This window comes from Papilio machaon, chromosome Z (genome assembly GCF_912999745.1).
Source record: "Papilio machaon chromosome Z, ilPapMach1.1, whole genome shotgun sequence".
NCBI classification, from domain to species: Eukaryota; Metazoa; Arthropoda; class Insecta; order Lepidoptera; family Papilionidae; genus Papilio; species Papilio machaon.
Genome location: NC_060016.1, coordinates 2,845,472 through 2,861,465, shown reverse-complemented (window position 1 = coordinate 2,861,465; position 15,994 = coordinate 2,845,472). Strand labels below are relative to the sequence as shown.

Sequence of the window (15,994 nt, the reverse complement as noted above, 5' to 3'; positions counted from 1 at the left end):
TTGCTTTCGTACGCTAAAATATAGTGTGTGCTCGGTTTCGGTTTTAATTCTGACATATTTCATTAGTAAAAATTTACTTAAAATATAGATAACGTCCGCAAGACCGTCTTAACCATATCGCACCGTGGTGTTAAATTAGTATGGCGTCCCTTAAGACCCGACACCCAGCATCCCTTGCTCGCTCGACTCATAGTACGATAAACTTATCAGATCCGGTGGGTTTAACTAAAGTACGATAGCTCATTAGCGCTTTCAATCAATAAGTGCCAAAAGATCCTTATTGGACGGTGCCAAAGGAGGCAAAAAAGCAGGCCACCGAATTCGCTGATAGAGCGAAGCGACCGCTGCACATAGACATCCTCAATTGCAGATGCGTTAATCGAAGGAGGAGGGGACGCACAGAAAATCATATATTCCCTTCATATGCGTCCCCTCCTCCTTCATATCAACTTTCTCTTCCCATTGCTTCCTCTTAAGAAAAGGTTAGGAAGGGGAATTTTCTAATATTTTCTACGCCCAATGAGGTTGCACATATTTTCGGAACGAACTAACCGTGGTGACAACGCCACTCTCACCGGGGCGGATAAGTTTGTCGCAATATATGTATTATATCTCCAAATGCAGTAGTTATGATTTTCTAATGAGAATTCAAGTAAATAAGAAAAATTTCCTCCAACAATCCTCACCCAAGTAATAGTAAAGAAAACAACCTTTATCATATATCACACTGTAAGTAGATAACATATCGTCTGTATGTGAAAATAAAACTCGTGTAAGGGCAAAGGCTGACCTTTTGGAGTAAACGGAAATTGCACGTTATCTTTGCGATACAGGAATAGACGCCAGCGGCAATTGTCGGTAAGATATCGGAATGACCTTTTCAATTAACCAAACTTGATTCAAATACGATGTCGTATTTCTTTTTAATTATTTTTTTTTTCTATTTCTGTATTACATTTTTGTAAAACGAAAAGATAAAAAAGGTTATATAATTTTTCCCCGAATATTATAAGTAACAAAAAAAATTTATTTAAACTGTTGTTATTAGCGATATGTTAACAGATAGTAAGGTAACTTTATAATATTTTTTTGACATGAAACTTTAGTTCAGCGAACAATAAAGTCAAATCCCTAGGGAGTTTATACACAGTAAATTGTAATATATACAATACATTTTTAATTTTACGTACCCTTTGTAATATTTAGTATCGTACTGAGGTCGTTGTCGCATCGAAAATTACGTTGTTCCAAAAAAAAAAAAGATTATAAATTCCAGCTTGCAGCCAACTTGGCAAGTTTTTAATTAAAACTATCACTTCTCACTGAATTGCATTTTATTTATGACATTTTTACTTGGCGTGGTTTTTTAATAATTATAAAGTTCGACTTTAGATGTCGTCCTCTATAAAATAGCGCTAAATAATCTCATGAACATCGCAATTTGTGCGTAAATCTCATTAAGTAAAAATGTAAAATTTTAATGATTTTAATGTAAACTACATTTACTTTCATGAATTTATTTCACTGGATTAATTTAACTGGATTAACTTATTCACGGGTTAATTTCTAGTACGTCTAAAGTTAAAAATAGTAGCTAAAATTAAATTTAAGGATAATTAAAAAGCGTTGGTTTCTATCTACAATACGATGTTACATTTTTGATATTTCATATTGGACTTTCTTCCAATCAAAACGCATGCGGTTTCCATTGCATATTTTCAATATTTCCACAAAACGAAGTTAATTTAATCTGAGCTAGAGTTCAGAAATAGATTTTGATTTACCGAGAGCTTATTTATACTCGTACTCACATTTGATTCTGTGGTCTAATATATAATATTTTCCAATCTTAAATAAAGTTTGAGAAAATTGAAATTCTTTTATAAAAATTGAATACCATATAAACTTTATTAAATCCTTTAAAGAGAAACATCATTTTCAATTAAATGATACGATATCTATATCTATATATATAAAAGAAAGTTGTGTTAGTTACACCATTTATAACTCAAGAACGGCTGAATCGATTTGACTGAAAATTGGTGGGCAGGTAGCTTAGAACCAGGAAAAGGACATAGGATAATTTTTACCCCGTTTTCTATTTTTTATTCCGCGCGGACGGAGTCGCGGATAAAAGCTAGTAGGTATATAAAAGAAAGTCGTGTTAGTTACACTATTTATAACTCAAGATCGGTCGAACTGATTTAGCTGAAAATTGGTGGGCAGGTAGCTTAGAACTAGGAGACGGACATAGGAACTTTTTTTATCTTGTGCGCATTTTTTTATTCCGCGCGGACGGAGTCGCGGGTAAAAGCTAGTTTTTAATAAAACTACATTTAGAAAAAATATTTATAAATTTTCATTGTTGTTATGACTATATGAGTCAAATGAAATATTTATAATGAAATAAATTTGAAAATACTTTAAAATATGAGCATCATTCGTTTTCCTATAAAATTTAGATAACAGTGTTATTTTGAGAACGTATTCGAAATAGCGCTAATCAAGGGGCTATAAATGTGTTCCATTGCGTTTTATAGCCATCGTACGCAATGCAATTTACCCTTTATTTGAATCCGCTGTTGATTGTAATCAAGCTTGGTTCGAATTGCTATCGTACTATTAAATACTTTTTTATATTACGTTACTATAATTAAGTAAAATGTTGTTTATTTCATTTAATTGGATTGCGAATGATTTATTTTTAAAAATCACTTGATTAAACCAATTACATTGGTAAAATAAGAATTAAACATTCGGTTCAACCAACTAAATAAAACACATATATTTGCTATCCCTAAAAGCTTTCGTTCGTTTTGTGAAAATACTTTACAATTTGCATGAGCTAATATATACGTTCAGAAATTTAAATTGGATCAATTGTTGGTCACATGAATCCTTTGTCCGTTTGTGCATCCTTTAATTTCATTTTACTTATTGTGTTCTCTTTCGTGTCATATTAAATATCTATGTGCAGGTGAGCTACGAAAAGTTGAATTAAAACGGAAAATGTTGGCTAATGAAAATTGAAAACAGCGAGTCGAGGAAAGGAATGCATGAATTCTTTGTTTTTTAAACAATACGAAGGGGACTTGACGTGGGGATTAAAGAAACGAAAAGGGTCCTTAGGGAATTTAGACTTAAGATTAATGTACTGTGGGACAGTGGAAGCCTAACACTAGTACGAAAACATAATATTATTATCTCGATTTTTTCAAGGAGAATGAGAAAGATGACACTGTTTTTACATAACAAAGTTAAATTATTTTGCACAAGTTAAGTGAACTATTGGAACACAAAGTACAGCAATGTATCTTGTTTTTTAGACTATCTTTTTCTTTAATTAATTTTCTAATCGACGTTACATGTAACGTTTTATTTAACAATTTATTTATAATCTATAACAATGTCAATTGGTAGCATAAATTTCAAGATAATAATGGACTTTTCGTTTTGGAATCGCCCAATTTTAATAGCGCGAGAGGAAATTGAATTCGATTTCCCGTAGGTACTGTAAAAATGGTAATTTCAATGTAATATACCGATTTAGGAGATACTATCTATTACTATAAACTGCAACAGGATAATTTTCCAAAATCATTTGATAACTATGAAATTATTATTATTACTAAATATAGTATATGTTTAACTGTATCGTTAAGTAGGAAGAATGTCGTAAAGTCTGTATTGTAGAAATTAGGTAAGACAAACTATGAAATTTGATCTTCTGCAATCTTGCATTGATTATTTCTCATATGTATCAAATCTTATTGCAAATTTAAGCTCCGCCTATTTAAAAATAGCAATTTTTTGCATAGACCAATTTGCCTAGAAAGTTTTTGATGATAAACGTAACTTAAATTAATAGTTTATTTATGATAAAGTAACACGCTCTACCATTTTTTTGTTCCTATTTAGTATTTTTAACGAAACCGTAAAATTAAAAAAAAAACTTCAACTTTAGTACTTCATGCTGCACATTACTTACTTTATACAGTAGTCGACTCCACTTCACAGTGGAGACGACCAAATACCAGAACGATCAAACCTCTTCCTTTAGAAGGGCCAGTTTTGTAAGCTAAACTATTAAAAATACGAGTAAAATATCCGTATTGTGTAACGATCGGCCGCAGACCATGGACTTTTGTGGGATCCAACGAACATTTTTCACATTTACCTACGGTGACGTGCTACCGCACACAAAAGACACGGTCTTTTCGATTCCAGCGTTTACTATAATACTTTTTCCAGGTGATATGACACGTAACACCTGAAAGCGTTATTTCGTAAGCGATATTTTTAGTGAATAAAATTTTTAATAGAGGCAGCTTTAAAAGTCTACGGTACGGATATTTAAAAATGGGTTAAATAAAATCGGTTAGTGAACACTTTAAAACGAACGGCACTCTCGAGTGTAATTTTGAATGTCGGATAGTCGTTTAATTTTCGACTTACTATCTAAGATACATCGAAAGGTAAAAAAAACTAATTTCTTTTCTATTAAACAATATGTATTTTGTACGGCTCTTTCGATATTGTAAACACACGATTATATTTCATTAGTTGGTAAAAATAGACATGAAAATAAAAAAGTCGAAGAACCCATCGGTTGGCCAAGAGCTAGTTTATAAATTACTAATGCGACAATATAATTAGGTACGAACACCGTTAATATAAACAAAAATCCGATAAATTGTCATACATGCTATACAAGCGCCATTCTACAATGGTGACATGGGAGGGTCACTGTGTCGTTTACGATTGAAACTTCCTCGATGTCAGGTAAACATCCCTAGTCAGTAGTTAGCGTTTCAAAACAATTGTAACAATGAATCGTTTAGTTAGGTTACAATGTAATCATGTACAGTGTACGATTGACTTTCGTCCGCGCAATGCCAGAATGCCTGTGTTTTCTGTGTGTCATAAATGTGTAAGTACACGTGACTGCAAAACTTAACCCTATTTGTGCTTAATGTTGTGATAATCAAAATATTAAAAAAAAAGTATTCAGATTAATGCAGCATCGACTACTTGGTCTTTGGTCCTTTAATCTTGATAGTTTAAGCAGAATAAAAAATGTTTTTTTTTAATTGTTGACAGATTATCATCACGCTGCTGTTGCTGTGGTTTACAAATTATTCGATTGAAGGTATACCAATAAGTAACGGATTTAGTCTTAAATTCAATCCTATATCCCACAAGGAACCAATTAAGCCAAGATCATTTGGTGCACTATTTGCGAAAATACCACAAGAACTACCAAGTTCCGCAAGTAATCAGGACCTGTCAGAGGCTGTTTTCGGGCATCCAGCTAATTTGGCTGATGGATGTACAAACCAGGTTGCAAAAATGGTATATCCAAAAAGTGTTACCAACAAATATATCAACGAAACACAAACCCCGGAGACTGTAAATTTTATAAACTTACCTATTATAAGTCAACATGCGGAATCGTATAATGTATTAGTGGCAACTGCCCCTAAAAATATCAGAATAGGCCAAAGAAGGGACGCTCTGCCAACAGTGCTTTATGTCGTTTTCCCAGGGGATGGTGAATCAAATGAAACTAGTAATATGAATTTACCAGCTATATACTTTGTAAATAAGGATGACGATAAAAGTGATGTTACGAAAATAGAAAAACTTGAACCGATATTTATAATAGATAGTAATCGTACAGTAACTGGCCTTAAGAGTAAAGAAGTGTCCAAATTTGTTAGATTTAAAAATAAGTTGCGAAATCTTTACGATAATACAACGCCTCACAATTAATTATAACTTTAAATAAATTATGACAGTTAATATACTTACTTTATACTTTTTCCTTCATTCAAATTTTATACTTTGAAAAGTAAATAGTTTTTATTACTTAAAGGTGTTTTATTTTAATTTCCTTCCATACCTTTTAAATGTCGATATGAAATTATTATAATTCACAAAAACAATTTACAAAAACTGTTTTTACTCTAACATTTAGATGTTCTCACTTTCATAGTATACACGCCGTGGAATTTAATCATTACATTTGAGCCATTGAAAATATGTAGTTATGTTTAATTTTAAGTCAATTAATATGGTTTTGTCTTTAAACACTCTATGATTGTTTTGCTGTCGAATGCGTTGCAAGTAGAATTATAAAAATTGTGCGTTCAAACAATAGTATCACTGCATTGTCTCAATGTACTTCTGTGAAATTAGCAATAAGTTTGAATAGCACTGTACATAAAGAACTGTTCAAAATCAGAAGCTTGGTTATATCGAATATACCTTGCTCTCGATATTGCTGCGAACCACTTAAATTGGTTTTTATTAACAAAGCTTTCAATTGAACTGTTTTTGAATACACCCTCGATTGAATTGCAGTCGCATCGATTCCTTTGTATGCTTTAGTTCTGTTTTTTCATTTTTTTGACTCGGTTTTACGAGTATATGATACTTAAAAAGATTGTGCGTCACTTATTACTACGACACTATTTGAATAATGTTTAAAGTGGATTTGATTATATCACAGTACGGCCGTAAGAAAAAAATTACTACAAACCTCATTCAAACTGGAACTCGTTTTGTTTCCGTTATGTTAATGAACATAGAGTAACATGTTCCCAAAGTAAAAGTCAACTATTTATGATTCGGTACATGGTAGGAAGTCATAAATATTCAAAAGAAATAACATCGCTATATTGCGTCGCCTTCAAAAGCTACTGTAAAGGGGGTTTAAAAAAGGGGACGCCAATGACGCACGATATGAGCTATTCAAAACGGTTCGCTACGAATAATTCAGTCTAGTTTTTCATTGATCCATATGCATTTAGGAATATATTGCCGTTCGGATAGTCGTAGTCGAATGAATAATCCGAAAGTCAATTTTGGCATTAAGTTGGCATTGGCCCCATAGTTAAGCTAGTTCATTATAAAAATATTTTTAAATAATATCACGAAATGCACATTAGAAGCACTAACAAATATTATTTATCCCGCTCGCCTTTTCTCTGTATCTACTTTCTAAATAAAATAAATGAGACTTGATTTCAAAATCGTACCGATACATTACATTCCAAATTCGATAATGAATTGATGATAATTTAAAATCGTACAAATGATCTATTTTATTATTAAACTAGCTTTCGCCCGCGACTCCGTTCGCGCGGATAAAACAAACTTAATAACTAGCCTATGTATTCTTACAAACTATGTTCTACACCTATGGAACATTTCATCAAGATAGTTCCGGAGAAACCTTCCAACAAATATCCATCCATCCATCTAAACATCAACAACAATCAGACTGTACTGCTAAAACTTTTGGAGACTAAACTGAGAGCTGTCCATGTTTACTGTTTGTTCTTGTATTGCCTATACACGTATCTTTTAACAAAATAGTTAAAATGTTCAGATAAAATTGAGCAGTTAAATATGAAAGTGTGTAGCGGGCTTAAATAGAATACTTCGCTGTTCTATTGTTTTTAACGCCACTTAATAACTCAAGATCTGTTGCAATACTTTTAAAGTTAAAACATAAAACGACATGTAATTCGATCAATCGCCAGCGAAAGTAAATGTTAAAGTAGCCATGTTACGTAAGTTGCTCACTTAACGGTCATTTGCATAATTAATATTAAAGACAAGAAGCCGCATTGCTGAGTGTTAGTTAGACAAGTTTAAAATAATAGCATTGTTACATCGGGTTATTCCTTGCTCTAAAAATTGTATTAAAAAAAGTGGGTGTAATGGATAATAAGTTTTAATTAGACAATGGAAACCAACTGACACATCAAAAAAACTACGCGTTGATTAGTGACATGGAAACATATAAATGCGATAGTAGTCAATACTTCACAGGGAATCTAAATTTAAATGTTGTTCTATGTTTCCCAAAGACAAATGCGCAAAGCTTAGTGCAAATTAAAATGATCTCCTCTCGTTGTTTTCACGCTAATATAAGACCAAAAGTGAATCACTTTCACCGATTCAACGTAATTTTGTAATCTGATCATGAACATTTTTCATAACCAGTGTTGCATTTAAATTAAGCGACATAACATGTGAATGGTGAATTAACATATTTCTTTGGTAATTATTATAAGTATAGAAATCATTGGATTTCGTTTTAAAGAACAGAGCTGGACATAAGTGTAGCACGTGTGTGTTTTTTTTATAGAATTAATTTATGTTATTTCAACTTTTTTAAATTGAATAAAAGAGATAACAATATATTTTTGGCACTGGTATAGCGATATAGTAGTAACTTACGTTATATATATTTATAACTATATTTATAACGATATAGTAATAACTTATTTTTTATTGCCAATCTGACGAGTTGTCGAGAATTTTTTACAACTTTTTATAACTCAAAATAAAATATATTTTACGTATATTTAAAATACAAATGTTATGACATCTATCAAATTAATAAGCATGTATTCATGTTGTAATTTGTAATTTTTTTTAACGAATACATCATCTAGAAGTTATTGATTAGTATAAATAAATTCGTATTAGTGTGATACATCAAACTTTTTCTTTCTTAAGTGCCAATTACTACAAAACTGCCTAACAGTCATTAAACAGTTAAGAGAAGTCCATAAGAAGTAATAATTGAGGCAATTAAATTCTTCAACACCTCGTGTTATAAGATTACGTAATAATTTTTTCAAAGTATTTCTTTAAATACGAGACGATATAAGTATGTTATATTATGTTCAAAACCTCGTAAACATAAAAATAAACTGAATAAAATTAAATAAAGGAAAATATAAAAAAAAAAATTATCATCATCTCCTTGCCCTTTTCTCATTAAATTTCTTCCCTATTTTCGTCTTCATTTAATATTTTTAATGTCTTTTTATCAGGTTTTATTTTCATGTATATGTCTTTCATTTCTATGATAGACGCTGAGTTGAGGAATTAGCTCAGTTAAGCTGTCTCAAGTTTCATACTAAGAAAACGGATGAAAATTCTGAGACAAATAATATTATTGTAATATTAGTTTGTTTTAGTTTTTCTGAAGAAAAAAAAGTTTAGTTTGTTTTGCGTTAAGTTATAAATATTAAAATCTGTTATTATTGTAGGTTATCTGTATACTTGTATATTCTTGATACCATGGTGATGAAAATACATAAATTTTTACTTAATAAGTAGTAAAAATATTTTTTATATATTTCGCTATAACAGCCTAATTAATTTCACCATTACCTGGTAACAAGCGACTGCTGCATTAAAGTCGGTAATTTTAATTAAAATGTAAATAATTCTCGCTTTTAAATGAATATGTTTAAAATTAAATTAAATATGTGTGTTTGCAGAATGTTTTTCAATAATTTTCAACACGTATTAAATTTTGAAACTGAATTTTTTAAATGTTCTCTTTTAATTTCAATGGAAAATATATTCTTAGTAATTGAATTATCCGTCATACGTTAATTGACATTGAGATAAAAATGGAATTTATGAAAGTGTTAAATATATTCATACCTGTCATAGGTCAAGGCAAATTCACTTGTGGTTTATGAATTGCTATTTTTAAGATGCTACTGTATTAGATATCTAGGCCAAATGTTGTGTAAAAATGAAAGGAAATTAAAAATAAAATCTACGTTAACAAATCATTATGAAATTTTAATAAAATTAATGGTAATCTTTTGTGATATTTGTACAACTTTAACATGAAAAAGGGGAAGAGGGAAAAATTTTCAAAAGTGCAACGATGAAAATTAATATGAAAAAATGATTGTTTTTGGAAATATATGCCATTGTAAATTATTGAGAGAGATGTTTCGTGGGTATTGAATTTCTTTCACGTAAATACAGAAGTCAAGGTCACCTTTCTAAATGTGTCGGAATTCTGAATAATTTTTGCAACTCTAAACAAAGAACTGTTTGGACAAAAGCGTTTATATTAATCCATAAATTGTACCATCTTATTAACATAATAATAGGCGATATATTTGAATATTACGCTTTGTTATAATTGCGTAACGGTACCAAAATCTCTGTAAAGTAACGCAATTTGTTGCTTTATTAAGTCAATTTACGCAACGGCTTTGAGTCTGTTCTAATGGTTCTTACTCTAAAGGATATAATATATTCCACAGATTTTTTAGACGGAGACGTTAAAACGTTACCAAAGCTTCATTTTCTATCACGACAAAGTGACTTAAAAAAAGGTTAGGGCTGTACATGAATCTTAGAAAGATACCAATCTTTTCTGCTATTTTTAACATATTCATTCGATTATTATCAGATTAATAGCTGGCGCCCGCGACTCTGTCCGCGCTCAGTTAAAAAAAATATGATAGGGTTATGAAAATAGATACTGGCCAATTCTCAGAACGTCTGAAAATGCTTATAAAATTTGATGAAAATCGGTCAAGCCGTTTCATAGGAGTATGGTAACTAACAATGTGAATTTTATACCTAGATGTCTTTTAATTTTAATTTCATTAACAAAATAAACATTTAATAAAATTTATGTTCTTTAATTTAATATTTTTCTAAAAATCGATTACTTTATCATTTCATTATTCACATCAAAAAACACTGTCTTGAATGTTAAAATTATTCTACATAATCTGAGATTAAGTCAAGCGAAAACAGTTTTAAGGCGTGCAAGGTCGTAGACAGATAGTATCGAAAATTCATTGTCCACACCCCTGAACACTCAAGGTCAATGAATAACGTTGAAGTCGACTTAAGCATTGAATGTAAACTGCTATACAAAAAGCAGGTCTCACGATCACATTTATGTTGTTCTTTCGGTATGTTGAAGCTTCAATGATAACCGAATTCAATAATCAATCCTTGAGATTGATTCAAATTTTTACATAACTTTTTACAAAATACGTGCTATTATTTAATCTTACTAACAATACAAATGCGAAAGTTTAAATGGATCGATGGATGGATGTTTGTTTGAAGGCATCTCTGGAACGGTTCATAGAATCTTGATGAAATTTGGCACAGATTTAGATCATTGTCTGCAATAACATAAGGGCTAACTATTAAGTTTTTTTTTAATTCCGCGCGGCCGGAGTACCGGGCGACAGCTAGTGACGTTATAATTTGTTGAAGATGTTATTTTTAAACTTTTTAATTCAAATTGTAACTCGCGTCATAAAATTATGTAACTTTGTAAGATTATTTTTGTACGATTGAGACTAATTACAAGTAATATTAATTAGTTTATTAAAACTGTTCTTGTTTCAAATGTATCAATGTCTGGTACTGGTAACATGTTTAACAGGAGATTTATATATTTATAATATATAATAGAGAGATTTATATATGTAAAATATGTAAACTGACACCCGTAACTAAAAAGTTCTAATTTGAGTGTTAGACAAATTATTGGGAAGTGGTAATAGACATTTCAGTTATCTCTACCATCCCTTCTCTATCCTATATATGAAAACATTTATACGTAGATTATTTGTATGATTTAATTATTGTTTTTATTATGGAGTATTCTGCATTGAACATATTTTGCAACTGTTGTATACGAAATATAAGACAACTGCGGTGGCCGTGTCTATTTCTTGCTGGATTTGTGTTGCATTATACCGTGATGTATGTAGTTGCCGCTCTGTTTAGCGCAACTTTACTAAGATGTTCTACATTTACTTTTTTCTTTTATATATTAATAATATAAATGAAAATGTTTGAATATTTGGATGGATGTTTATTATTAAGTATCATTAGAACAGCTCAACGGATGTAGATAACCTTTGGCATTGATATAGAACATAATTTGAAAGCACGGTTACTACTTAAGGGGTTTTTTATTCCGCGAGGACAGAGTCGCGCGCGACAGCTAGCATTCAAATATTTCTACAAAAAGCGACGCAAGATGATATCACACCGTTAATACAAAACTGTAACATCGCATTGGCGTGATCGTAATAAATATAACATAAATTAATCTTATTGTCCCTCACTTAAGCTATAAAATGTTACAAAATAAACAACGATTCGATAACCTCTTTTTTTGAAGTTGGTTAATTACCGAGTTATTCACGTATATATGACAAAGCTTCAATATTTCGCTAGCTTACTCCACAATAAAAATAACATATTTAAGTTAGCTGAGTACATGTGTTCATGTACTTTACGTATAAATGTAATGGCTTAACAGAGTCATATACCTACATAGAAACTTAATTATCGGAAATACATAACATACTACTAAAATTTTCATTTTATTTCTGTTATGAAATACTTGTGTTACGGAAGGTTTGTACTGTCGAAAAATTTATATAAAAATTTTCCTATCCCCTTTCATTATCTATGACAAATCAGAGAGACAACAATACACGCAAGTGTCACAGCAATGGAATTCTACGGTTAAGCTGTAAAATTATGAACAAAGCAAATATTTAAAGAATTAGTAGTTGTCTATGAAAATTGCGTGTGCGCAGCAAAGAGATATAAAGCTATATCTAAGTGATCGTAAAATTTGTTGCTTTTAAAGAGATGACGTAAGTGAAAGGTGAGCCGTCATAACGAAGTGGTGCATACGGTCGCTGCAACGTTCCTCCACGTTTTAAGGTCTGATTCACAGTGAAAGTGCGCCTCCGAGAGCGTATGTGACAATCGAGACCTAAGGTATTGTAATGCGTATATAAAATAGTACCATTGGACCTTTGGTTAAGTAGAAAGTTAACACAAAACTCTTATTTGCCTCTAGTTCTATATTAGTTTCTTTGTTATAACAACCCTTAGTTCTGACTATGGATTTCCACTATCTCATTTTCTCTAAAGAAACAGACATGTTTCGATACAAGTAACATAGCAGTTGAATTACACGGTTAGTAGCAAATGTGACATGACACGGAATCTCGTGACAAAATACGACTTTCCAACACCGATTGTTGTAAGATCTGCTTGTTTCGCTGTTAAAAAGTTGCTAATATCTTTTAATTTACTTTACTGTGACCTACCTTCGTTTACCGCGCAAGAAAATGTTTTGATTTGTAGACGTTTGTTGCATGGCAACCGTCAACACAACACTCATAGGCAACCATGGATTACTGAAGGCAATATTATCCCTCAATATTATTTCAAAGTGCATATTAAGATTATTTTTAATGCAAGTTCACAAACATTTCGCTAATCTTTTTTTCTTTTAGTTTGTTCGAAAATTTCAAATTTCTTGAAACTTGTATATGAACATATTCATCACTATTATTTCAAAGACAACGAAAGTTATGGCAATAAGTGGAGACAACATTTTTTAGATTAATTTTAAGGTTGCTTACATACTAGTGAACTAAACTAACTTTTGTCGCTTAAACTCTTATAATCTTAACTTTTAGTCGCAGACAATCAAAATCCTGGACACATTTTTCTTTCACTTTTATCGAACTAATTGCAATAAAAATCTTTCTGTCCTTAAAAACAATTGAAGATTTCTTAAAGCATTTTCTGTATATATGTTAATTATAAATTTTACACGTCTGTGGTTGATCTTTTGTTGTGGAAGGGTCTTAATATGTTCGATTTCACGCAGCGCCAAAGCCAATTGGCCGAGTTATGGTTCCGTGAGAGGCAATGATAGCTGTTTATCGAATAAAAGTGTGCAAATATGACAACATTATGTAACACTTATGATTTTAACCGTGCGCTTCCATTGCCGATAAATTGACATAAAAACATATTCTTATCTCTGTTTTCTTAAATAAAGAATGAGCGGGATATCAACATGCGAACTGTGAAAGGTTATTTTAGTATATTTTATTGTAAAAAGTATTTAAGGTGTTTTCGTCATGTGTCGAAAACTATCATTATTAAACCAACGCTTTATTTTGACTTGCTGAGATAAGCAGTTAGGTGAATTTAATATGCCATATTACTAGTGATTTATACTAGATCCTGCTCAAGTTCTATTCTTCACGGTATCTATGAGTTTTTTTTATATACGAGTAAGACATTCAAAAGAGATAGGTATTCAGTTATAAGAACGTTGGTATAGATTATAGATTCAAGTCTCCTTCATATAATTAAATAGGAAACGTCTCAGTCTGTGTTCCGGTCGTGTCGGTGCTTCTGCGTTTAAACTAAATTGTATCTGAAATGAGGAGACGATTCAATAAAATCTAAATTAAGTTCCGCGAGTATCGAAATTTGTTTTCAGTTGAGTCAGCTTATTGTTTTTTGAACATCAGATGTAAAAAAAAACAGTGTTTTGACTCGAAATAGATTCTATTACTATATAACCTTGGAGTAAAAAATTATTTATATTTTGCATGCCCTTTTTAATTATAACTTCTAGTAGCGTTAAGGGCTTTACGAATTTAAAATAATGAGGTATGACTCCATTTGTATTTCGCTCTGTATTATTGCGGTACGATCTAAATTAGATTCTTGTATCACAGAGTTTTAATTAGTTTTCGCAATACCACGACTACAGCATATTTTGCGTTATTTTTTAAAATTAATTAGTAGTTTTCTATCACTATTCTAGTCTAGTCTAGTAGGTGCTGTAGAAGAATAAAGTTAGTAAACAAAATGATTAATATCCAAGACGTTCCAACAATATTAATTGCACGCTGAGTAGATTACACAAGCTGCCAACGTGTTTGTTTTCATTTAATTATGGATAAAAGTCAGTATGAAATTGTCAGCTCAAGTAAAATTATACACATAAATATATTACAAATAAAATTACGTAAAAACATGAGCAAAGCGATTAAATAAAAGTTTGTAAAAAAACAGGGAAATAAAACCAAAATATATAAAACAATATGGATAGTATTGTCTTATTTATCTGGCTTCGATTTTTATTATTAAATTATTGTATATTACTGGCCCCCTGTAGTTATTTGAATTTTCTACTCACGAAATATGCAATGAATTAATGTTTTATTGTTGTGAAATTCATTTTTCTTCACTATAAAAGGAAAATAAGTATTCTCTAATGCAATGTAGCACTGCCGTTACGAGAGACGTCAATGGGTTGGCACACATAGGCAGGAGAACGTTACAAGCCACCTTGGACCATTAATCACATACCGTGAAATAACCTTCAGTCCGTTAATAACTTTAATAACTACGTTCTGTGTCGAGAAGATAAACGAAAGAGAAATATAACGCCTATAAAATCTGCAAAAGATATCTATTTCAAGTTTTTTGTTCATCAAAGTTATCCACCACGGCGATGAAGTTGCAAGTTTCAGCTATTATTGTAATACAATATTGTAGGCACTGAAATATTTTACAGAAACGTTACAATCTGATAGTTTATAAATACTGAAGATTTCCATCGAAGTTTTGTTTATTTTAATTGGTTATCGGATGACAAAGAGAATATCTATTTATTTAACCTTTACTGTTACTTTTCTCTAATGAACCTTAAAATCATCAAGTTTAAATCATTAAAGGTAGTATGTGAAAAGACAAACGTTTATCACCTTACCAATATGATTTGTTTTCTATTTAATTTGAAATGTTTATTTAAGAAAGAGTTTATTAAGGTTTGCTGTATGCTGATTTGCCATAAGTCAAATATAATGCCAACACAGACTTATCATTTCGTAACTGGACAAATGGTCAGTTTGCTATAGACCATTTATCATCTACAGGACCAAGACTAATCTGCGCTATTGTTATCATTGTTATTACAGCAATTTATCAAGCTCACTACCAATTATCTAAATTGAAGTAATTTCTCGTAAACAATCTTAACATGATTTTCGCTTTGCCAATTTTTTTTAAGCATTTTCCATTGATTTTATTTATTTATTTGACGGAAGGCGGAGGGCCCGCATACTATTTAGGGCAAGGCCTATATATATATAAGAAAACATATATCAAGTTATTTTTTTAAATTCCGCGCGAACGGAGCCGCAGTCAATAGCTAGTGTGTGATTATCACATGACATATTACGTACATATGACATTAATCATGTACATGAAAATGTAATGCAAATATTTGTTACTATAAATTACTTGTAGTCCAGTCATTTTAGCTTAAATTAGGTAAGAATCTCGGAATTCGCGA

The 15,994-nt window shown here is 31.0% G+C and overlaps 2 protein-coding genes across 6 annotated transcripts in view; one reads left to right on the top strand and one right to left on the bottom strand.

Moving 5' to 3' along the window:
- Nucleotides 1-15,994, bottom strand: part of LOC106720027 (frequenin-1) — a 120,001-nt gene that overhangs the window by 8,396 nt on the left and 95,611 nt on the right. The window lies entirely within an intron of this gene.
- On the top strand, nt 4,864-5,786 carry LOC106720026. The gene is made up of 2 exons (XM_014514566.2): nt 4,864-4,930; nt 5,101-5,786. The coding sequence occupies exons 1-2, from the start codon at nt 4,901-4,903 to the stop codon at nt 5,770-5,772; spliced, it is 702 nt and encodes a 233-aa protein (XP_014370052.2). The 5' UTR covers nt 4,864-4,900; the 3' UTR covers nt 5,773-5,786.

What these genes read in the sequence shown, in the direction of transcription:
- LOC106720026 (XM_014514566.2), top strand. Translation starts at nt 4,901, where the DNA reads ATGCCTGTGTTTTCTGTGTGTCATAAATGT. An exon ending in TTTCTGTGTGTCATAAATGT is followed by an intron (nt 4,931 to 5,100) that starts GTAAGTACACGT and finishes AATTGTTGACAG; the next exon opens with ATTATCATCACGCTGCTGTT.